The 23,531-nt window shown below is 43.7% G+C and overlaps 1 protein-coding gene across 7 annotated transcripts in view; it reads left to right on the top strand.

Moving 5' to 3' along the window:
* Positions 1-23,531, top strand: part of MTR (5-methyltetrahydrofolate-homocysteine methyltransferase) — a 113,600-nt gene that overhangs the window by 25,159 nt on the left and 64,910 nt on the right. For all 7 annotated transcript variants that reach the window (XR_004626101.1, XR_004626102.1, XM_019809303.2 and 4 more), the window contains exons 9-15: positions 6,411-6,511; positions 7,654-7,715; positions 8,997-9,064; positions 11,013-11,092; positions 14,296-14,408; positions 17,810-17,950; positions 20,250-20,435. Coding sequence is in view for 5 of the 7 variants with exons in the window: in XM_019809303.2 (XP_019664862.2) it covers positions 6,411-6,511; positions 7,654-7,715; positions 8,997-9,064; positions 11,013-11,092; positions 14,296-14,408; positions 17,810-17,950; positions 20,250-20,435 (751 nt within the window). In the remaining 2 variants the exon portion in view is untranslated. The remainder of the gene's footprint in view (positions 1-6,410; positions 6,512-7,653; positions 7,716-8,996; positions 9,065-11,012; positions 11,093-14,295; positions 14,409-17,809; positions 17,951-20,249; positions 20,436-23,531) is intronic.

The following is a 23,531-nucleotide window of genomic DNA, read 5'->3' as shown; positions in this document are numbered from 1 at the left end:
CTGCCCATCACCAGCCTATCCCAATCCCCCACCCCCCACCCCCCGAAGCACTCAGTTTGTTTCTCAGAGTCCGTAGTCTTTCATGTTTCATTCCCCCTTCTGATTACCCCCCTTTCTTTATCCCTTTCTTCCCTTACCGATCTTCCTAGTTCTTATGTTCCATAGATGAGAGACAACCATATGATAATTGTCTTTCTCTGCTTGACTTATTTCACTTAGCATTATCTCCTCCAGTGCCGTCCATGTTGCAGCAAATGTTGAGAATTCGTTCTTTTTGATAGCTGTGTAATATTCAGTTGTATATATGGACCACAACTTCTTAATCCAGTCATCTTTTGAAGGGCATCTCGGTTCCTTCCATGATTTGGCTGTTGTGGACAATGCTGCTATAAACTTTGGGGTGCATATCGCCCTTCTCTTCACTACGTCCGCCTCTTTGGGGTTAATACCCAGTAGTGCAAGGCTGGATCATAGGGTAGCTCAATTTTTAACTTTTTAAGGGACCTCCACACTGTTTTCCAGAGTGGCTGTACCAACTTGCATTCCCACCAACAGTGTAAGAGGGATCCCCTTTCTCCACATCCTCTCCAACAATTGTTGTTTCCTGCCTTGTCAATTTTTGCCATTCTAACTGGCATAAGGTGGTATCTTAGTGTGGTTTTTTATTTGAATTTCCCTGATGGCTAATGATTTTGAACATTTTTTCATGTGTCTGTTGGCCATTTGTATATCTTCATTGAAAAAGTGTCTGTTCATATCTTCTGCCCTTTTTATGATTTGTTTGTTTCTCGCGTGTTGAGTTTGAGAAGTTCTTTGTAGATCTTGGATACCAGTCTTTTATCTGTAGTATCATTTGCAAATATATTCTCCCATTCCGTGGGCTACCTCTTAGTTTTTTTTGACTGTTTCCTTGGCTGTGCAGAAGCTCTTGATCTTGATGAACTCCCAAAAGTTCATTTTATCTTTTGTTTCTCTTGCCTTTGGAGATGTGTCATGAAAGAAGTTGCTTTGGCCGATGTCGTAGAGGTTGCTGCCTATGCTCTCCTCTAGGATTTTGATGGATTCCTGTCTCACATCGAGGTCTTTCATCCATTTGGAGTTTATCTTTGTGTATGGTGTGAGAGAGTGTTCAAGTTTCATTCTTTTGCATGTAGCTGTCTAGCACCATTCATTGAAGAGACTGTCTTTTTTCCACTGGATGTTTTTTCCTGCTTTATCAAAGATTAGTTGCCCAAAGAGCGGAGGGTCCATTTCTGGGTTCTCTATTCTGTTCCATTGGTCTATGTGTCTGTTTTTGTGTCAGTACCATGCTGTCTTTGTGATCACAGCTTTGTAGTACAGCTTGATATCTGGCATTGTGATGCCCCCAGCTTTGTTTTTCATTTTCAACAATTCCGTGGCGATTCGGGACCTTTTCTGGTTCCACATAAGTGGTGTCCATATTCATTAGGGAAATCGGTCTGTAATTCTCCTTTTTGTTGGGGTCTTTGCCTGGTTTGGGGATCAGGGTAATATTGGCCTCATACCAATGAGTTTGGTAGCTTTCCTTCTGTTTCTATTTTTTGAAATAGCTTTAGGAGAATAGGTATGATTTCTTCTTTGAATGTTTGGCAGAATTCCCCAGGAAAACCGTCCGGGCCTGGAGTTTTGTTTTTTGGAAGATTGTTTATCACTGACTCAATCTCTTCATAATTAATTGGTCTGTTTAAAAAAATCAATTTCTTCCTGTTTCAGTCTTGGTAGTTTATGGGTTTCCAGGAAGGCCTCCATGTCTTCCAGATTGCTTAATTTATTGGCATATAGATGTTGATAAAAGTTTCTAATAATCCTTCCAATTTCATTGTTGTTGGTTGTGACCTCTCCTTTTTCATTCATAATTTTATTAATTTGGGTCCTTTATTATTTTGGATAAGTCTTGCCAGTGGTCTGTCAATTTTATTAATTCTCTCAAAGAACCAGCTTCTAGTTCTGTTGATCTGCTCTACTGTACTGCTGGTTTCTAATTCGTTGATTTCTGCTCTAATTTTGGTTAACTGCTTCCTCGTGTGTGATTAGGCCTGTCCCTCTGTTGCTGTTCCAGCTTCTTGAGGTGAGAATATAAAAACTGCATTTTAGATTTTTCTATTCTTTTGAGTGAGGCTTGGATGGCTGTGTATTTTCCCCTTAGGACTGCCTTTGCAGTGTCCCATAGGTTTTGGACCATTGTGTTTTCATTCTCATTAGTCTCCATAAATTGTTTAAATCGATTTTTGATTTCCTGGTTTATCAAATCATTCCTGAGCAGGATGGTTCTTAGTCTTCAAGTGTTCGAGTTTCTTCCAAATTTTTCCTTGTGGTTGAGTTCCAATTTCAAAGCACTGTGGTCTGAGAATATGCAGGGAATAATTTCAGTCTTTTGGTATCGGTTGAGACCTGTTTTGTGACCCAGAACGTGGTCTATTCTTGAGAATGTTCCATGGGCATTAGAATAAAATGAGTATTCTTTCTTTCTGGGGTGTAGTGTTCTATATATATCTATGAGGTCCAACTCGTCTAGTATGGCATTGAAAGCTCTCGTTTCTATGTTGGTTTTCTGCTCCGGTGATCTGTCTATTGCTGATATTAGAGTATTGAGGTCCCCTACTATTAACGTATTTTTATCTATATGTCTCTTTATTGTGGTTAAGAGTTGGCTTGTGTATCTTGCTGCTCCCCTGTTGGGGGCGTCGATATTTATAATTGTCATATCCACTTGTTGGATACATCCCTTAAGAATAATATAGTGCCCTTCTGTGTCTCTAAGTATAGTCTTTAGTTTAAAATCTAATTTCTCTGATANCTTCTGTATCTCTAAGTATAGTCTTTAGTTTAAAATCTAATTTCTCTGATATGAGAATTGCTACCCCAGCTTTCTTTTGATGTTCATTGGCATGAAGGATGGTATTCCATCCCTTTACTTTCAGTCTGGATGTATCTTTAGGTTCAAAATGAGTCTGTTGTAGACAACAAATGGATGGGTCATGTCTTTTTATCCAATCTGCAACCCTGTGGTGTTTTATGGGAGCATTTAGGCCATTTACATTGAGACTGATTATTGAGAGATATGATTTTAATGATGCCATGTTGCTTGTAAAGTCTTTGTTTCTATAGATTTGTGACTTTCTGTTCTGTATCGCTCTTGGGGCCTTTTCACTTTTATAGAACCCCCCTTAATATCTCCTGTAGGGCTGGTTTCATGGTTCCGAAATTGGTTAGTGACTGGTGAATCTGGAAGGTCTTTATCTCTCCATTAATTCTGAATGACAGGCTTGCTGGATAAAGGATCCTTGGCTGCATGTTTTTCTCTGAAAGAGCTTTAAAAATGCCCCTCCAACCCTTTCTCTCATTCCAGGTCTGTGTAGACCGATCTTACGTAATTCTGATACCTTTGCCTTGGTACGTGAGAAATTTCTTTGCCCTGGCCGCTTTCAATACTGTATCCTTGGATCTAATATTTGCAAATTGCACTATGACGTGACGTGATGTAGGTTTGTCGTGGTTGAGCTTGGGAGGGGTCCTCTCTGCCTCTTGGACACGAATGTTTGTTTCCTTCACTAGATTAGGGAAGTTTTCAACTACAATTTGTTCAAATATCTCTTCTAGACCTCTATTTTTCTCCACCCCATTGGGGATGCCGATGATTCTGACATTGGAACGTTTCATTGAGTCAGTAATCTCCCATAACCTGCATTATGAGATTGGATTTTTTTGAGCCAAGTTTCTCTTCTAGCTTTCTCTTCTACTAACCCATCCTCCAGTTCGCCAATACGTTCCTCTGCCTCATTCACCCTGGCTGTCAGAGCCTCTAGTTTTGACTGCATTTGATTCATTGAAGTTTTAATTTCTGCCAGATTCGCTCTCATTTCCGTCCTTAGAGATTCTATATTCTTGTTAATATTTTCGTTAATACTTTTTTCAAGTCTACGCATCATCTTGACCATTGTTACTCTGAACTCCATTTCTGATAATTTGGTTATATCCATATCCATTGTGTTCTGTGGCCGAGGCCACAGACTCATTGTCTTTTCTTTGCTGGGGGGGATTTCTCCTTCTCTTCATTCTGATGAGGAGAGGTTGTGGGGTTGTCCAGAGCCCAAATTATTGACCAGGACCCAGGCAGTGCGCACTTGTTTTATAGGGACCTTAGGGATGTGGGCTTCTTGAATTTTTCGGCCTGCCTCCTGGGGGAGGGACCTGCCGCGCGGATACTCAGGCAACCCTGTTTGGGTACAGTCTCCGTGTCCCCTGGGAGGGGGGATGGGGATGGGCGCACTGTGAGCCGGTATTTCCAGGCTTTTGTTCTCTGGCGGCTTTCCCTGGCGGTGTACTCTGCCTCTTCTGAGAGTCAGAGCAGCAGTAGCCGAATCTCAGCCTCTGACTCAGAACAGAGGGATCGCGGTCCGTTCTCCACTGATGTTCTGGCCACTTTAACTCTGTTTCTTTTGGTGCTGCTCAACCCTGCAGTGTCCCGGGATGTGCGCCGCACAGCCGGCGTCCCAGCCCTCACTTCCCGGGCCGGCGCGTCTCTGTCCTTTGTGTTTCTAACACCGCCAGCTGCCCCACGTGCTCCCGGAGCTCCCGGTCTCAGTCTGGTTCCAGTGAGCGCACCGGAGCTCCGTTTCAGTCTGGTGGCGCGCGTTCCCCAGCTCACTGTCTCAATCTGCTTTCTCGCGGGTGCTGGTCCGCCAGTCCGCCTGCTCCCCCTGTGCAGGTGGCTACCCCTTCCCAGAGCCCGAACGTGGCGGCTCCCTCCCCCTTCCGTTTATCTTCCGATATCTGCATGCGGATTCACGGCTCCCCACTTCGTACCTCAATACTCAGCGCTGGAGATGTTCATTTGTAGAGATCCAGATGCATCTTCCTGCATCTCAGGCTGATTCCGTGGATGTTCAGGATGGTCTGGTACCTATCCGGCTCGACTCAGGGGACCGGCTGAAAAAGGGGTCCCCTACTCCTCCACCATCTTCACTCCTCTGACTACTTTATTGTGTTTTTAATTTCTAATTTCAATAGCTCATGGCTGGGATAGAAGTAAACAGTTGACTTTTGCAACATTGCTGTCAGTGCTTATTGGTTCCAATAATGTTTTAGTTCATTCTTCGGGAGTTTCTACATCTTATCTGTGAACAAAGATGGTTTTATGTCTTCCTTTCCAATTTGTATACCTTGTATTTTCTTCTCTTCTTGCATTAGCCAGGACTTCCAGTGTGATGTTGATGAGGAGTTAAACATGGACATCCTCTGTTTTGTTCCTCATCTTAGGGGGAAAGCATCTAGTTTTACGTCAAGTAATGATGTCAACTGTAAGTTTTTTGTAGATATTCTTTATCAAGTGAGGAAGTTCCCCTCTATTCCTAGTTTGCTGAGAGTTTTTATCATGAGTGGGTGTTGTATTTGTTAAATAAACTTTTTATTTTGGGGTAATAATCAGATTTACAGAAAAGTTGCAAAGATAGTAGAGAGAATTTCCATAGACTCTTTATCTGGTTTTCCCAAATGTTAGCATCTTATGTAACTGTGGTCCTTTTGTCAAAACTATGAATAGTTTTACTATTAACTAAATTCCAGACTTCATTCAGATTTCAGGTGTTTTCACAGTTGCCCTTCTTTCTGCCTCAGGATCTAATCTAGTGTACCACATTGCAGTTAGGAATCATAGTAAAAGTAAAAAATTGGAATATGAAAAACTAAAAGATCCGATAGCCTAGTAGCTTCCTAGTTAAATTCGGAATTCCTGAGGGCCCCAGGGACCCCCTGAGAGCGGTACTGGAGGGGTTTCAGGCCCTCCACCCTGAAAACTTCAATTAGAGCAGCTCTGCTTGGATCTGTTTTATTTGCGTCCATAGTAAGTTTCATTTGCAAAATGAAACTTGATTTTATAGATAAACCAGCTTCATTTATAAGAGGACAAACTGTAAGTCCAAGGTCACCTTGCAAGTCAGTTATAGAGCAACGACTACTCAGTCTTGGTCTTCTGGACTCCCAGAGTGGCTTCCAATAATCATTATTGTGCCTCCAACCTCCGTGATTTTCCTTTTTCCTTCTCTTAAGTATTGCTTTTAGATCAGATGTCTATTAGCAGTGGTAGTTGGCTGGCACTTCTGTTTTCAGTATACCAGTAACCAAACTGAACTTCTTCAAGGTGGTACCATAGGCAGGGTCCCTTAGCTGTAAGATCATCTGACGTTGGAGACATGGACAGAAACATTTAGAGCCTCAGGGGCCTCAGTGAAATGGCTTTGACTGTAGCTGAATAAAGGTGCTAAAGCTCAAGTGGGGATTTATTTTCTGTTTGGTGTTAGATATGGTCCTTTCTTCACTGTAACATTTTATATACATAAATACCTTGTATCCAAGATGATGCTTCAGATACCTTCTTTTTGTTTTTACAGCATTGGATTAAACTGCGCTCTGGGTGCAGCTGAAATGAGACCTTTTATTGAAACAATTGGAAAATGTACAACAGCCTATGTCCTCTGTTATCCCAATGCAGGTGTGTATTTCTAGGGAGTTGCACATGGGGAAGTCCACGTACACAACGACAAGGGTAGGTAGGGTTAAGAGAGTTTGGCTGTAAGAGTTTGTTTTGTGGCTCTTGGCACATAGTTGACATTCGGTGGCCATTTTCTAAATGAAGAATATTTGGGTCTAGACCACTGCTTGCCTCTAGACTTGAAGGAACAATTTGATTCAGCCTGAAAGCTTCAGGATTGGACAGAACTTTGGGGGATGAAACCCGGTTATGTAACTGACTAGAGCCTTGCTTTAGGTGGCAATGCTGGCCTTGTGAACGTGGCCAGAGATGAGTGCAAAGAAGAGGAGAGGGAGCCTTTCTCTCTGTTCTGCTGTATTAACAACCTGTGTGTCAGCTTCTTCCTTTCTAAAAGTTAGCACTTCTAGTTTACTATAACGTGTGTGTGTGTGTGTGTGTGTGTGAGTGTGTATGTGTATGTATTTTAAAGATATTTATGGACAGTTCTCAAACTGTCCATTTAGAAATTGGTAATCCATTCTGGATTAGCCAAATTGCCTGGTGAGTATTTTTGAGCTTAGCTACTTAGGGCTAAAAATCATTTTGCAGCTTTCTTTCTCCAAATATGTATATTTTAATGCACAACAAATTTTATTTCCCACAAGGAGTAAGATAACTGGAAGGAGCTAATAAATAAAACAGGAAATTGGTTAATTCGATGCTAAAATATTACTTGAGAAAATTTATTTGGAAATTTGAACTTGGGTAAATTTGAGAACTGGTTGTGTTTTGCATTTGTTTTTAATTCATATCGCCAGGTACGTAGTAGTCCCCCAACCTCCACCCCCAAGCAGCTAGCGGACAAGATTGAGTTTCCTTTGTGGGAAGGGGAGGGGGTTGAAGAAATTCTGTAGTAGTGACTCCTTTCTTTCAAATGGAAGACAAATAGTCTATGTTTATTTGCCTCTGTGATTTTTTTAGGGGGGAGGTGTGGTATCTCTGCATTTACTATGTTTAGTATTAAGAACTATTTTTTGTCTTTGCAAGTAATCACCATTTAATTGTAAATATAAAATTTTGTAACTTTTAAACCCGCAGCCTCACAAACACTAGCCTATTTGTTAAGATGATTTTCAGTAATGCCTGAAATAATGCTTTTTTAGGTCTTCCCAACACGTTTGGTGACTACGATGAGACTCCGCATATGATGGCCACGCAACTAAAGGTTAAGGATGGTCTTTCACTTGGTTTTTTAAGAGAGAGGAAGTGGAATCTTAGATTTAGAATATTTAGGAGTGGAATTTTCTCCTAAAGAGATCCCAGTGTATATATAACAAAAGCTTAACCACTCTGAATTAAGATGGTAGAGGCGGAGGGAGGGGCTCGCCATCACCGTTTTTCTCCCCGTCTGGCCCTGGCAATTGTTGGAAAATTCCCAGTCAGGCCGGACCCAGACTAACTGAAACTTGGCTGTCTTCTGCACTCCTCTCAAGTGATGGCCCCCCTCCCCCACTCCACCCCAACCAAACCGCTGGGTGGAGTGGATGTCCTCCTTGCTCCCTGCTGTCGCCTGCACACCTTGTCGCTCATATACCTCCCACCTTTGAATCCCAGGTCATGGGACCATACTGCCCACTAACCCTTGGGTCTCTTCCTCATTCCTTGAACTTTTAGCTTCTGGCTCACTAGCATTCTCTCCTAAATGATTTCTGACTTCATTCTTGTGATTTCAGTTCCTTATCTAGTAGATGACCTTCCCAGTAGTCTGACATCTCGGTTTCTTGACTTCCTGTCTCAATTACTGTCCTTCACTAACTGCTGTGTGGTTAAACCCCAGACCCACACCGTCCAGTATGTAGCCAGGAACTACCATGTGGTTATTGGAGAGCTTGAAATGTGACTGAGGAACTGACTTTTTAGTTCTTTTGTTTTTTTAAAGGTTTTATTTATGAATTTGAGAAAGAGCACGATTGGGGGGCGGGCAGAGGAAGAGGGAGAGGGGGAAGAAGACTACCCACCAAGCAGGGTGCCTGATGATGACATGGTGCTTGATCCCAGGACCCTGGGATTATGACTTGAGCCAAAGGCAGATGTTTAACCATCAGAGCCACCCAGGCGCCCCTGAAATTTTAGTTCTTTAAAATTAATTTAAACGTAAAAACTGATGGCTCACTTTATGTGTTATTTGATATGCTATCCAGCTCACATTCAATCAGCTCAGTATATGGGTAAAAAAAAATAGTATGCTAAAGGAAGCAAATGGTTATGTCATTATACTTATAAATGGCGTGAAGGATTTCATAGTATCTGAACTATTTTCTGCTTTTAAACTTAAATCTAGGGCATGTGAAAGAAAGCTTTATATTTTGGATTAAGTATGTTTAACTTTCTCTTTATAATGAAAAATTCTTTATTCGGGAAAGGCAGATCTCCTTCTGCTGAATTAGTGGAGGTGAGTTTAGAATTCAGATGGGCTCTGTGAAGCTTTTCCTTTTCCTCAATGCAGGACTTTGCTATGGATGGCTTGGTCAATATAGTGGGTGGCTGCTGTGGTACGACTCCTGATCACATCAGGTAAGAGTCCCTTCTAAGTACTCTGTCTTTGGTTATGGGACGAATTGTGTCCTCCACCCCTGACATTCGTGGGTTGGAGTGCCATCCTCCAGTTCCTTTGACTGTGACTGTATTTGGAGACAGGAACTTTAAAGAGATAATGAAGGTAAGAGGAGGTCACATGGGTAGATGCTAGTCCGGTGTAACTGGTGTCCCTGTGAGAAGAGAGTCGGACACAGACACACAGAGGAAGGGGCCGAGTGAACCCAGGGAGAAGATAGCAAAGCCGGAGAGGCCTGAGAGGAGAGCAGCCCTGCCCACATCTTCATCTCAAGACTTCTAGCTCCAGAACCTTGAGAAATTGCCGTTGTGTACACTACTTGGCCTGTGGTATTTTATTTTGGCAGCCCTAGCAAACTGAGATTCCTTTATATTGTGAAAAATTCCAAAAACAAAAGTAGAAAAATAATAAAATGAATCTCCATGTGCCTATCATAGACTTTCCATAATTTTCAAGATTTTGCTCTTCTTATTTTGTCTGTTTTCCAACTTTTTCGCCTTAGAATATTGTAAAGTAAATTCCAGATATCATGATATTCTATCCTTAAATACCTAACTAATACTCAGAAAATTAAGGAGGGGACAGTGCATATTTCTTGTGGGCAGATACGTTAGTTGTCTCATGGAAGGAGAAGATGGTAAGACAACCAGGCACCTTAAGGTCGAGAGACGTCGCACAGTCATGGCTTAATCCACGTTGTTGAGTGAGCCTGTGGAGCATGGGGTATGGAAGAAGAGCCTGGCGAAGTCTGTGTTCAAGCCCTTGCCATTCTGTGGCTTGTAAGAGGATTGCAGTGCAGTGGAATGGAGTACAGTTTCAGACTACTTGTAATTTGTTTTTTCTCTACTGTGACTGATGAGCCCATTTTGGGCCAGTCGTCTTACTGTTCTGAGTCTGTTTTCGTGCAGGTGATGTGTCCACTGTCCTGAATTACCTAATATTTCACTGCTTTTGTTGGCTTCTGTGAGAGACTCTGTGAAGAGCCTATGGAATTTTTAAAATATCTTTAAAATAATATCTAAAAGCTATCAATAGTTGAAGGTAGATTTCTTTTTGTTTTTAAATTTTTAGATCTCTTTTTGTTTTTATCTCCTCCTTTTTAAAAAGAGTTGTTTAAAAAAAATCTGTGTGTTTCTGTGTATATGTGTCTGTCTGTATCTGCTTACCTACCTCTGTGTGTGTGTGCACGTGTGTGTGTGTGTGTGTTTGCTCCTTTTACTTAGGCCTCTGCATGCCTATCTAGGGGGCAGCAGAGTGAGGAGTTCATACTGGCCCTGATAAATTTAGTGTAGTGACCAGATTTTTCCAGGTTGATCAAAGACATAATTTACTACAGCCACTAAGGTTAAAAAGTGCATGCATAACCAAAGCAAATTTTTAAGAGCAATTATTTTGGAGTATTAGTGATTTTTTCCTATGGACCCTCCCTACTATGTGCTTTCTGCGCTTGGGAAAAAAGACCTAAAACACAGGCCTCCGCTCCTGGAACCTGCTCTCCTGTACGCTGGTGCTTCTCAGCGAGGAAGCCTTTTTTCTTGTAAACCACTAAGAAGCCAGGACATATTTCATGGAGTAAAGGGCATCTATGGGTTTGGGAAAGAAAGGCAGAGATTTGCTGTTTGCATTTGTGTAAACCATCGCATATTTCAGTTTTTCTCTCTGAGGGCAGAAACTGGTGCAGTCAGTACACAGCAGACTGGGAAAATATAGAAAAGTTTAAGCTGACACATTCATTTTCTGCATTGCTGAGAAAACTAAAAGGCATAACTGTTGCTGCACATTTGGAATTAGATATGTAATTATGTGCATAATTATGTTAAACAGACTTAATTTCATAGCTGGGAATTAGTTTAATTAAATTTATTTTATTCTGAATTAATGGATGTAGTGTTTTCTCTTTTAACTCAGGGAGATTGCTAAAGCTGTGAGAAACTGTAAGCCTAGAGTTCCACCTGCCACTGTTTTTGAAGAGCATATGTTACTATCTGGTAAGTGGTAAAGACATGATTTTTATCATTTCTGAATGATAATGTGGGTTAATTTCATATGTTTATCCTGAGTGGTAGTGATGTATGTGCTAAGCGACTTGTTTCTTAGGTCAAAGAAGCGTACCTAGTTTTTCTTGCATTTAAATGAATTCTAATGAAGATCAGCGGTGAGAAATGGGCAGAAGGCCCAGGTAGGGCCCTGCCTTAGATGCAGAGCTCACACGGCCCCGGCTCAATGAGGTGCTGCTCTGAAAACGTACCCGCAGCCACAGGCTAACTTCCAGTCGTGGGCTTGCTGTTCTGAGAATTCCAGACCGTCGCCTCCGTGGTTTGTCCTGACGGCAGCCTCTTCGTAGACGATTGTGCTTCCTTCTGCAACGTCACTGTCGCCTCCCCAGATCCGCCATGTGTTCGGGACTTCACAGAGGGGTGTGGTATTGACTCTTCCGTTTGGTGCTCACCAGTCCCAGAGGGTGGGCAGCCTCCCTTTTTGAGAAGGAGTTTTGATGTTCAAATAAGGAACATTAAAAAAAGAGTTTATCATGCCAACCATTAGAAACATAACTAAGTTTTATGTTTTCCCCGTAATACTTCAGTGATGTATTCTTAGGTAGCACTTCTAAGGAAAATGATTATATACGTATGTATGTATGTATGTGTGTATGGAAACAGATTCTTAGAGAACCTGCAAATAGCGCACGTGGGAAATTAGGCACCCTGATAATTTAGAATTTAACATTTCTCTGAATTGAAGTATTTTTGTTCCTTATGTTCCTCTAAGAAAACTGAAATAAAATACAAGGGACAGCAAAAGGAACACCTACTTTTCTCAGTCAGAAAATATTTCATCGAATTCATCCCAGTGAGTGAGTGTGAAGTTGGGTTAAAAACCTTCTTCAGTCTTCCTTGTTTTCTTTTTATTCTCCAGAAAACAGAGTGGTGTGGTAGGTTAGTTTATTTCATCCGTAGGTCTTTTAAGATTTATTAATTAATTAATTTATTTATTTGACAGAGACAGCCAGTGAGAGAGAGAACACAAGCAGGGGGAGTGGGAAAGGAAGAAGCAGGCTCACAGCAGAGGAGCCTGATGCGGGGCTCGATCCCACAACGCCGGGATCACGCCCTGAGCTGAAGGCAGACGCTTAACGACTGCACCACCCAGGCGCCCCCATCCTTAGGTCTTAATACTATTTTTTTTTTTTTAAAGATTTTATTTATTTATTTGACAGAGATAGAGACAGCCAGCGAGAGAGGGAACACAAGCAGGGGAAGTGGGAGAGGAAGAAGCAGGCTCATAGCGGAGGAGCCTGATGTGGGGCTCGATCCCATAACGGCGGGATCATGCCCTGAGCCGAAGGCAGACGCTTAACCGCTGTGCCACCCAGGCGCCCCTAGGTCTTAATACTATTGACTGACTGCAGCCAGGGACTAACAGTTAAAATAGTTATAGCCTTTGCCACAATTGAAACAAGAAGAGAACCATTTAGAATATGATTTTTAGTTTTTTAATTTATTTTTTATTAAGGTTTTATTTATTTATTTGAGAGAGAGAGAGCACAAGAGGGGAGAGGGAGAAGCAGACTCCCTGCTGATCAAGGAGCCCAAAATGGGGCTCGGTCCTAGGACCCTGGGATCATGACCTGAACCGAAGGTAGATGCTTCACCGACTGGGCTGCCCAGGTGCCCCTAGATATGATTTTTAAAAAGAATTTATATGTAAGAATAAAAGAATCCTCTTTTGATTTGAATTTCATGTGCTATTTCTAACTTGCTTTAAAAATCACCCTCAATCAGATTTTAAAAGAATGATATCAAACATACTCTTTTATAGATTGCAAACTTAAGAAAAATGTAGTTTTTATATGAGACACTTCACGTGTATAACCGATGAGAAGCACTCGGTGCTCATGGGACATGACGCAGGGCCTCTTTAGCATTTATGTGTCGGTACCGCTGTTTGCCTGCCCTGCGAGCCCCGGGGTCTGACTAAGGGCTGGGGCCACCCTGAGACTCACATGAAGGGTCACCACCCGTGGGAAGAGATCACAGGACAAAACTGGGAAGGTATAGCCTCCCAGTCCCTTAAGCAGTCTGGAATACTTATGTGATTACTCATCTCATATGCATTATTTTCTTCTCCCTGATATTTTGTTCTTCCTCAGTCAGTGCTTTGACAAAGGACACAAAAGCCATTTTCTTATTGACAACAACGGCTATGATTGCTGGTGCTAATTTTATGCTTATCAGCGTTCTATCTCATTTTTACAATAGTGGTATGAAGTGTATGAAAAAAAGTATGAAAAATCATCCTTTTATGTCTTTCATACAATCAGAAGCTATGAGAAAAGTGTTCCTGGGCTGTACACTGAGACAGCTGGACCGGGCTTTGAACCCGCGGCTGGCTGTCCCTCCATCCTGCCTGTAACCACCCTTGCAAGACCCCCTTGCCTCATACTTTCAATAGAACGAATAGAACAAAACCAGTTAAGGGCTATTTCTGTAGTGTTATTTTACACTGCGTCTCGTTTTTTACCTCCGTGAATGTGTTTGTAATTATGAAGCTGGTATTTGCCCCTCAGTTGACCTGTAATGGGGGAGAAGTTCTGTCCCCTTGTCACACAAGGAGAAAGGTACAGAGAGCCCCGCTTTTCCCAGCGCCAGCTCATGAGTGGGGGCGGCAACTCCTGTCTCCGAGGGCTCAGCTGGGGTCCTTCCTTGGTTCCCATTCTTCCTTGCTGGTTATGGGTTCTTGGCCTCTGGATCAAAGACATAAGGTAAAGCTCTCAACTCACGGCTGGTGGGATTACAAAAGCTCGCTCCTTCTGGCTTCAAGCTGATGTCTGAGTGGACAGTTGCAGAGCTGTCCTTCTGATTCTAACTTCAGGGCTTCCGCCCCCACTCTTGGTGCAGTAGGGATATGATGATTGTGTTTCCTTGTTTCTCAGAGCTGGTATGAAATTTTGCACCTAAACTGCTAAGATACTTCTTTTGGGGGTTCTGGCTGTCCATGTAGCTGTAACGTGTAGCCTGTGTTGTGTTTAAATATCCCTGGGGGAGAAGGCCGCAGTCCTAATCCCACGTCAGGGATCCTGTCTAGTGTGGGATGTGCCACAGGAACTTCGTTCTCCTGAAAGCATTTGTTTCTGTCTCTCATGTCATCGTATGAATTTTCAGAACATTTTCAAAATGCTTCTCCTTTTAAGGTCTAGAGCCCTTCAGGATCGGACCGTACACCAACTTTGTTAACATTGGAGAGCGCTGTAACGTGGCAGGATCCAGGAGGTTTGCTAAACTCATCATGGCAGGAAACTATGAAGTGAGCATCTCATTAAGACCCTTGAGGCATCTGCCATGTTTTTGGCTAGACAGCATGTAAATGAGACAGCTCTGCGTTCGAGAGTGTTGCTAGCAGAGGTCCTGGGGACCGCGAAGAGAACGGTCACGTGTGTCTGCAGCAGGCTGGGCGGGTGGGAGGCTGTGGCTTCGGAAGACCGAAGCTGCTGTTACTAATATTTGTCAAAAAGAGCTGCCTCTGCGATCTGAAAAGGGGTGAGGTGGGAGGGATCCAGGTTCTGGCTGTTTCTGTTAACTGTGAAAGAAGTTTAAGAATTTGAGAATACTCTTCCCATTGGCTTCTCACAAATCCTTCCAGGGAAGGGGAAGCCACGAGCATTCCTGGTCACTTCCTCATGACCACATCCAGCAGCTGACTAGTGTGGTGGTCTTGACGCTGCCGGCCCTCGACTAAAATAAACAAGCACACCGAAAAGAAGGAATAGGCCCCTGCCTTGGAGCATTTACATGACGGGTTAGCCGTAGTATTTCTCAGCTTGGTCACTCTGCAGGTCAGCAAACTGATCCCCATAGAGCCTACCCTGAACAGCCAGATAGATTTTTTTTTTCTTATTAATATAGGAAGTTAAACGTTGGAGGAATTTAGTCTGAGCTTTTATGATGATTTATTTTATCTTCAGCTGTCACTTGGAGATTTTGCAAGCTTTAGGAAATAGATTTTCCAGAAACCAGTATTAAAGCAGACTGAATTTTTTTTAAAAGAGTTTATTTGTCAGAGCGAGCACACAAGTGGGGAGCAGCAGAGGGAGAAGCAGACTCCCCGCTGTGCAGGGAGCCCGACGTGGGGCTTGATCCCAGGACCCCGAGATCATGACCCAGGCCAGAGGCAGACGCTTAACTGACTGAGCCACCCAGGCACCCCAAAGCAGACCAAATTTTAATTACAAAGGCCCATTTATCATCCTTCATTGAGTTACTAGTTACTGCTCCACGTAGCCCTCGGTGGTGCCCCTCTGCGGCACATGGGCAAGGCTTGCTTAGCTGCTTTGCTGGTTCCTGACAGGTCCCTTCCATCCTGTGACCTGCATTCCTGCTGCTGCTTGCTGCCACCGTGAGCTCCTGTCACATTCTTCCCCCAGATCAGAAACTTTCACAGGGTCACATTTTGTGCAGATGGGAGAACATCCAAACTCCTTAGGCCACCATTCATTTCGCTCCACTGAGACACCAGCCTGCCTTCCCTTCCAGATCTGTCACCGGAACATTCCAGAAGGCTTGCTTCTACATCCATGCCTTTTTTTTCATGTTTGCTCCCCTCTGAAATCCTGATGACTCTTTGTAGTTTTCTTCAATTAGCCATGTTTCTATTTACATTTTGATTCTTAGGGTCATTCTGTGGTGTCCCTTTGAGCTGTCAGTGTTGATAGATTTGATACCAAGGACAGAGGGCATCTTAGGAAGATGAAAGCGGATGGGAGTGATAATACCTAGCCTTTAGTAAGGTCTTACTACGTGCCAGTCACGGTGTGAGGTACTTTACATCATCACTCACCGAATTCTCAGAGACGCTTGAGATAGGGACCGTTATTACCCCCATTTCCCTGTGTACATCTGGGGGAAGGTCCACTGCCTGCCTGCTGTTTCACACAAGTGGATGAGACCCCGAGTCTACTGTGCTGCCTCTGCCTAGAGGACAGGAGGAGGAGGCAGTGGGATCTGGCAGGCGATCGCTGGGTTCTGATTCTGGTTCTCCTTGAGTTAGTGATCCCTTGAGGCTTCGCGGTTTCACGGAAGGAGCGCTGACCTTCCGTGAAAGAAAGCTGCAGTGCGGATTTTTGCTCATCTTGTACAGATGACTTCATCTTAGCGAGCCCATTTGGGAAGGTTGGACCTCCACGCTTTTACTCGGTGACTCTCCTGGAATAGAAAGGTCAGGTATTCACATCTCCGCTTTCCAGCTCTTTCGATCTCTGGTCTCACCAGGTTGCTGGCTGTCTCGCTCTGCTTTCTGCAGTCTGTTCTCCAGGGGCCAGCTGAAGACTCTCCGTCTGAGGTGGCTTCCTCCATTTCAGTCCGCAGAGACTGGCCCTCTCCTGCTTTGTGGGCCATCTCGAGCTTGACTCACCACGGACCGCAGCGTTGCTGTTTGTGCGACCGTGTCCTATGCCCCCAGCTAGATGTAAGCCCTCCAGTCACAGGAACTAGGACGCAAGCTTTCAGTTCTTCATAGTATTTAATACAGTGCTGATGCTGCAAAAACATTTTTCGATGTGCTGAATTTTATTGTGATCTTTTCCTGTGTAACCTTGGGTCATGACAAATGGTCTTTCCTTGTGGCATATGCCAGAGGGTCTCATGCCTGCTCTGTCACAACGTTTGCTTAAAATTTCGATGTGGTTTTCTCAAGCTAAGGAAAAATTAGGACAACATCAGAAGCTACTGTTGATTTTGTCCCTTTTTTTAAATTACATTACAAAGTGTACAGTGAAAACCTACAATAACTGTCTTGTCAGTTAGTTAGAAAGCATTATGGAACATATGTATTTTGCCCAGCATTGTTCAGAGGAGAGCAGGAGAAACTTAAGACCTTTGCAGAGTCCCAAGCACTTGCACTCTGTTTTGAGGCATAAGAAATCATGAAATCCCGAGGAGGCGATGATCTCATAAACCACGGTGTTGTTAAGAAGTTACAGAGGCAGCAGGTCATTGTGGAATAAGCAGTGTTTCCCACCCTAAGTGTGTTCTCCGGCACACTGAGCCTACAGGATATTCCTTCAGTGGTCACAAGTGGGAAGTGCTGTGTATTCTGTTCTTGGGTATTTACAGTGTGTGACAGTGTATTAACGGGTTTGAAAAGCCTTCCCGTATAAAAACCTGCTGGATTTTATTTGACTCCTGTTTCATGTAACTCTTACCAACAGCCTGCGACATGCTTGGCATATCTTGGCAAAGACTGAAGAGTCACAGAAGTTTTGGATGGTTTCTCTGAGGACTTTTTTGGAGGAGCTGGGGTTTGAGCTGGGTCCTAAACAGCATAGAAGGGAAGGGGATTGTATCTCAAGCAGAGGGGACAACGTGATCTGTGACCCTGAAGTGGAAACAGACGTGGCTGGCTGAAGGGGACTAGGAGGAGCGGAGTGGGGTCAGGTCACAGAGGGCCTTGAACGCCAGGCTGGGGGAGTTGGGCTTCTTCACGGTAGGAAGACAGAGCCTTGGTGGATTCTGAGTCATGAACTGATAGGAGGAGACATGGAAGAAAGGCCAGTGGTCAGAGTGTGATGACAATTGGGAGGAGAGCAGGCCTGGACTCGGGGAGGCTGGTTCATGATGTGAGAGGACTGCTGGGGTGGTAGGGATGACTTCTATAGCCTTCTCTTGAGTCACCTTCTCCTAATGCTGCCGCCTCTGGCATTCTTCCCTCAGGAAGCGCTGAGTGTTGCCAAAGTGCAGGTGGAAATGGGAGCGCAGGTGTTGGATATCAACATGGATGACGGCATGCTGGACGGTTCCAGTGCAATGACCAGATTTTGCAACTTCATTGCTTCCGAGCCCGATATTGCCAAGGTTGTACAAAATGAGGGGATTTCCATGCCCTCATCTGTCACGCATTTAACTTTGTCATGTGTCCCGGGGATCTGTCGTCTCATACCCTGCCATTCTGTTTTCCTATAGTGAAAGCCCAATGGTTTCTGTTTGTCACTTTCTCCCCTAATGGTAGCCTTTTGATATAAGCCAGAGAGAGCTGTGACTTACAGTCAGCTCCCTCCAAGGGTTCTGGAATTGCTCACAAGAATTGAGTTTCCTCTGATGTCTGGACGGACTGAGAACCTGCTTCCCACGTCTCTGAAAGATACCCTTGCCTGTCCTCCCAAGATGTTAGTTCCGTTCTGAGCACAGGGGGACTCAGGCAGCTCTTCCTTATCATGGGAGGAAGAGACCTTCTGGGGCTTATCACAGTAAACAAAATTATAAAACGAGATTAAATCAATTATTGTATGTCAACTTTTACGCTAGTTCTTTAAGAGATGAAAGTAAATCTGTGTGTCCAGTTCTTCAAAATTTTTTTAGGTGGATTCTAAAATCTTTAGAAATTTTACTTTGTTTCTCTACCGTTGAATTTGTGATAAGAAGTGATTTGTGAAGGTCTTTTTAAAAGACACTTCCTAGTGCTTTGAGAGATGGGGCTGTCAGTGTTTCATTAGGCCTTCAGCAAATGCTTAAGTTAGACGTCTTGCAGTAAGCAGTGGACTACATTAACTCGTCTTTCATGTGTGTCTTTACACGCCTCAGTTAAAAGCCTCATCACTCCTCTGGGAGTAAATATTTTGAGAATTTAAGGTGCAGAGAAGCCAAATGACTTGTTCCCAGTCTGTCAGAGTCAGAGGGGGAGCAGCTGTTCATCAGCTGAGCGGTGGGAAAGGGGCTCTGCCAGGAGCTGGGAGACTCTTATGGTCCCTAGCAAGTCAGCTGACTATTGACCAGAGTTTCCTTCCTCTGCCCTGAAGTGGGAGCAGTCGTACCTGCTGTGTCTGACTCTTGAACCGTGAACGTAAAAGTGCCTTCACCGTGAACAGCCTTGTGTAACTTATGACATTATTAATTAATAACTGTTTCGTAATTTTTTTCCACTATCTTTCCTGGATTGGACCTCCTACCAAAATTTATTTGACCGAATTATGAACAGCTCAAGTCGAGCATCAAAAGGGGTGACTAGCACGTTTTCACCAGCAGAGTTGGGACAGAAGACTCAGCCAGTGCTTTAAAACACGGGCCTGGAGTGGCAATGGTGATTGACCCTGTTCCTCGCATGCCTGTTGTTACCAGTGTGCTAGGAAAGGGTAGAGCCGATGCATCCCTTGTTCCCTTGCACTCTGTCCTTTGGAGGTATGGCCTGGGGAAGAGCCGACTGCCCTGGGAACCTCTCCTTGAATTCTCCTGCACCGCCCTCTCTGTGCCACAGGTGGGGTCTGGTGCCCCTGAAGCAGGGTTTCAGGACAGCTCTGCTCCTCTCCTGCGCTCACGTTCCCCACACTTCCTGTCGTTATTTGTTACATCATTTATCTTACAAAGCTTGGGCAAGCCAGGGAGCTGCCTGCTCTGTCATTGTCCCCGGGTCTAGCGTGGGGCCTAATGTGGTTGTCACTTAATTATATATGTACTGAGTGACTTAAGCAATGAGCTTAGATTAGCCGCCCTGTTTCATTTCTGTGCTTGGCTCTAGTCCTGCCTCGAAACCCTTACTTTTGCCTTTCCTTGAACAGAGGCATGAATACATGGAGACTGTTAAAAATGAACCTGTTCTCATCTGCATTCCAACTTTGTCTGTTATTGTAGTATGTATTGTATGATGAACACATTTATTAAATATTATGTCTTTTCCTTTCTAAGAGTAAAGCTTTGTTCGTTTGTTCGTTTTTTCCAGTCAGGCACTTGATTTTCTAAAGGGAAGATTGGATTTGAATAACTTGGCTGGAGGGCTGTTTCTGAGGGTGTGAGGCCAAACCTTAATCCTAGAGTCAGAGCAGGGACACCGGAATCCTGTTTGAGGTGTAGGCACTGGAAGGTGTAAACTGATGATGAAGCTGGTGAACTGAGCTCAGTGATTTTGTCCTGGTGTTTAGCTGTGAGCTTTGATTTGTAAATTCCTGGCTCATGCATGGGGTCTCCTGAAGGATTAGAATCACTCCAAGTATTCTGGGCTTTAAAAGAACAAGTACATTAAAATCCTTTTTCTGCCACACTACTATTATTTGCATAGTGTTTCCTTAAATAAGAAATAAGGACTGTTTGGGAGCCGGCCCTTGGAAGGGAATCCATGGTGACTTGTGATTTTTCCGTGATTCTTCCCTCCCCTCTGATCTAGGTGCCCTTGTGCATCGACTCTTCCAATTTTGCTGTGATTGAAGCCGGCTTGAAGTGCTGCCAGGGCAAGTGCATTGTCAACAGCATTAGCCTGAAGGAGGGAGAGGAAGACTTCTTGGAGAAGGCTAGAAAGATTAAGAAGTTTGGAGCTGCTGTGGTGGTCATGGCTTTTGATGAAGAAGGGCAGGTGAGTGATTTCTTTGAATCTCGCTCCATAGTGTTCCCTGGGCAAGACGGAGCAGTGGAAGAGAACAGAGTCCGAAACAGCCGTGTCGACACCATAAATGCCGTGTGTGTACATACATACACACACACGCACATCATACACACATACAGACACTTGTATCCACGTATGTATGTGAAAATTGGGTGTGTAGTAAAGTCATTATATTGGTGGAGAAAGGAGTTGTTCAGTAAGTGCTATTAGAATGACTGGCTGTACATTTGGGAGAAAATAAAGTAGAGCCCTATTTCCCACCATCTACTAAAATAAAGTCTACGTCGGTGAACGATTGAAATGTATGAAACAAAATTCTAAAGAGTATATGGGCAAATACCTAAGCTTGGGAGGCCTGAAGGAAAATTAATAGAGCTATCGGCATGGGGCTGTCACAGTTTCCCTGGTGAAGGGCATAGTGTTACCTGCAGCACGAGTAGTAGCTGCGGGTCAGTGTCCCCAGTAGGCAGCGTTTCTGTAAATGAGAAAATAAAGCACCCAGATCGATGCAGAAGAAGATAAAGGAAATGAAGAAGCAGCTTATAGAAAAAGAAATGCAAATAGCCAATAAACCTCTGAGAAGATGCTATATTTTGTAGTGGTTAGAGATAGGAACAAGGAAGCATTAATGGGATATTTGTTTCTTTTCAGTGAAAGATTGGCACATGGCACCTTTCATAATGTCTCTGCCATGGAATCAGGGAAACATGTTTGATAGTCAACCAAGGGATGGGTGTGCAGGGATTATATTGTACTGTGGCTGTATTACTTTTTTAAAGATTTATTTATTTATTTTAGAGAGAAAATGTGAATGGGGGAGGGGCAGTGGGAGAGGGAGAGAATCTTAAGTAGACTCTCCGCTGAGCTCGGGGCCTGATGTGGGGTGATCTCATGACCCTGAGATCATGACCTGAGCTGAAACCAGGAGTTGGGTGCTTAACTGACTGAGCCACCCAGGTGCCCCTGTTGTTGCTATATACGTCCTGTCATTTTTATCACTATTTTTGTGTTTATTCAATATTTTTTAAAAAACAGTGAGAAAACTCCATTCCTTATGAATCAGCCCCCTCTGGGAATCTCATAATGGGTTCATATGTAAGGGTACGTGTTCACACTTACTGTAGCTCTGTGCTAGCAAAAAATGGGAAATACTCTGAAAGTTCTTTAATAGGGGAATGCTTAAATTTTTACTACATGCCACACAATACTGTATACCAGGTGAGAAGAATGAGGTGATGGAGCCATGGATACAATATATCGAAAAATGGAAACAAAACAGATGAGACAATTCTGGTTTTATTTAATAAAGAAAGAATTAGATGGGTGTATGTGTGTCTGTATAAGCAGAGAAAAAAATTGCTAGTTAACTGGAGGGTAGGAATGGTTTCAGATGGGGACATACTGACTTCTTATTTTATATAATTGACAAGCGGTGGGATTATATGTGCTTTTTCTTTGCTTTTTGTATTTTTAGAATAAAACTGTTTGTAACTAAAGGATTATTGCATTTGTACAAAAGATGTATTTTGTACAGGAGAGAAAGTCAGATAATCCAGAAGAGTCCAGAAGAGAGAATTTTGGTAATGAACGGATATTGAACTTTTACTCATACCAAGCAGGCACACTTCAGAGGTTCAGTCAGCTTTTCCTCCCAACGTATAAATGTTGGGTGTGTAGTAGTAGTTTTGTATTCCGTACACTTGAGTCACCGTAGTCACACAGGTAGCAAGCAGAAGTGCTAGGATTTGAGCCTTGATCAGCCATCCTTCACCAGAGTCCATGCTAAGTGGTTGGATCTGTCAGGGAAGAGTGGCTGTTTTAGAAAAAGGGGTCTTATAAAACCCCTCTGAAGAGGGAACATTGAGCACCTGAGTAAAACCAGAAAGCCGTGTGGACATTTAGGAAAAGAGGAGGAGAAGCCTCACAAATGGAAAATTTGTATCATGGAGTTTGCATTGGCCCTTCTGGAACTCTTGCCCTCCCTTGGCAGAATGCTGGCACGTTCCCATCTCAGTAAATGTGAGCTGTAACTCCATCTTTCATGGGTGCGTTAGATTCCGGCGTTGCATGGTTTCCTTAGTCTGCTACTGAATAAAATGACGGTTGTTTCGGATTTTTTTAGTGGAATGAATGTGGTCAGCGAATACCCTAATTCATTCAGCCGTTTACCCGTATGCAGTGGTTTTCCTCATCCGTTTGTGGAAGTGGGGCTGTGAGGTCAGAGGGCGCGCGTGGAACATTCGGGCCCACGCTGTGAAATCAATCGTGCTTCTGCGAAGTTGTTACCCGGTCCTCTTCCACTGCTAGTTCTGTGTGGTGGGACCTTCTTACATAATTTTTATTTTTCCCTCAGATGTCTGTGTGGGTGGTTACAGAGACACATAGTTCTGTGTGGCTCCTTAGGAAAAACAGAAGGCCCCAGCCCTCCAGACCCCCAGAGGCGCCCGCTGTCAGCTTTCTCATCTGCTCGTAGCATTTGCCTCCTTATCTCCAAATCCCAGTCTCAGCTGTTAACGCGTTGCTTCTCTGTAGTGGCGACGGATTTGGCGTTTTTACTCTCCTCTACCCCTACTTCACACATCTTTCCTTTCCTCCCCCCCACCCTGGCAATACAGTTAATATTCGTTGGTCCCATCACTAAGCAGCATACAAGCTGTGACGGTGTGCGACAGCTCCTGTCTTTTCCTGCACCCTGAGGTCAGACTTCTGTCTGCTTTGTTTCTTACAGATTCTGTGTTCAGAATACCCCCTGCTTGTGTACATTTCTGACATCCACTGTATCCAGGCACACTCAGTAAGCGGTCATTTTGATTTCTTGAAGAGTTCTCCCTGCCGGTCTTCTGACACGGTCTGGAAGGTTGTAGACTGGCTGCCCAGCCTGTCCCTGACCCACCATCATAGGGATTCTTCCTGCTCCTCTCTTGGGTTTTAGATCTCATGATGTCCTCCTCCTTGGCTTAGTCTCTCTTTTGGTGGAGTGCGTGCTCTGTCAGCTGTCTGGGAAAGAGAATGTGGCACCGGAGTACAAGCTTGAAATCACTTGAATTCAAAGTGATTTCTCTGATG

This window comes from Ailuropoda melanoleuca, chromosome 6 (assembly GCF_002007445.2).
Source record: "Ailuropoda melanoleuca isolate Jingjing chromosome 6, ASM200744v2, whole genome shotgun sequence".
Classification (NCBI taxonomy): domain Eukaryota; kingdom Metazoa; phylum Chordata; class Mammalia; order Carnivora; family Ursidae; genus Ailuropoda; species Ailuropoda melanoleuca.
This window is presented reverse-complemented; position numbering and strand designations above follow the sequence as displayed.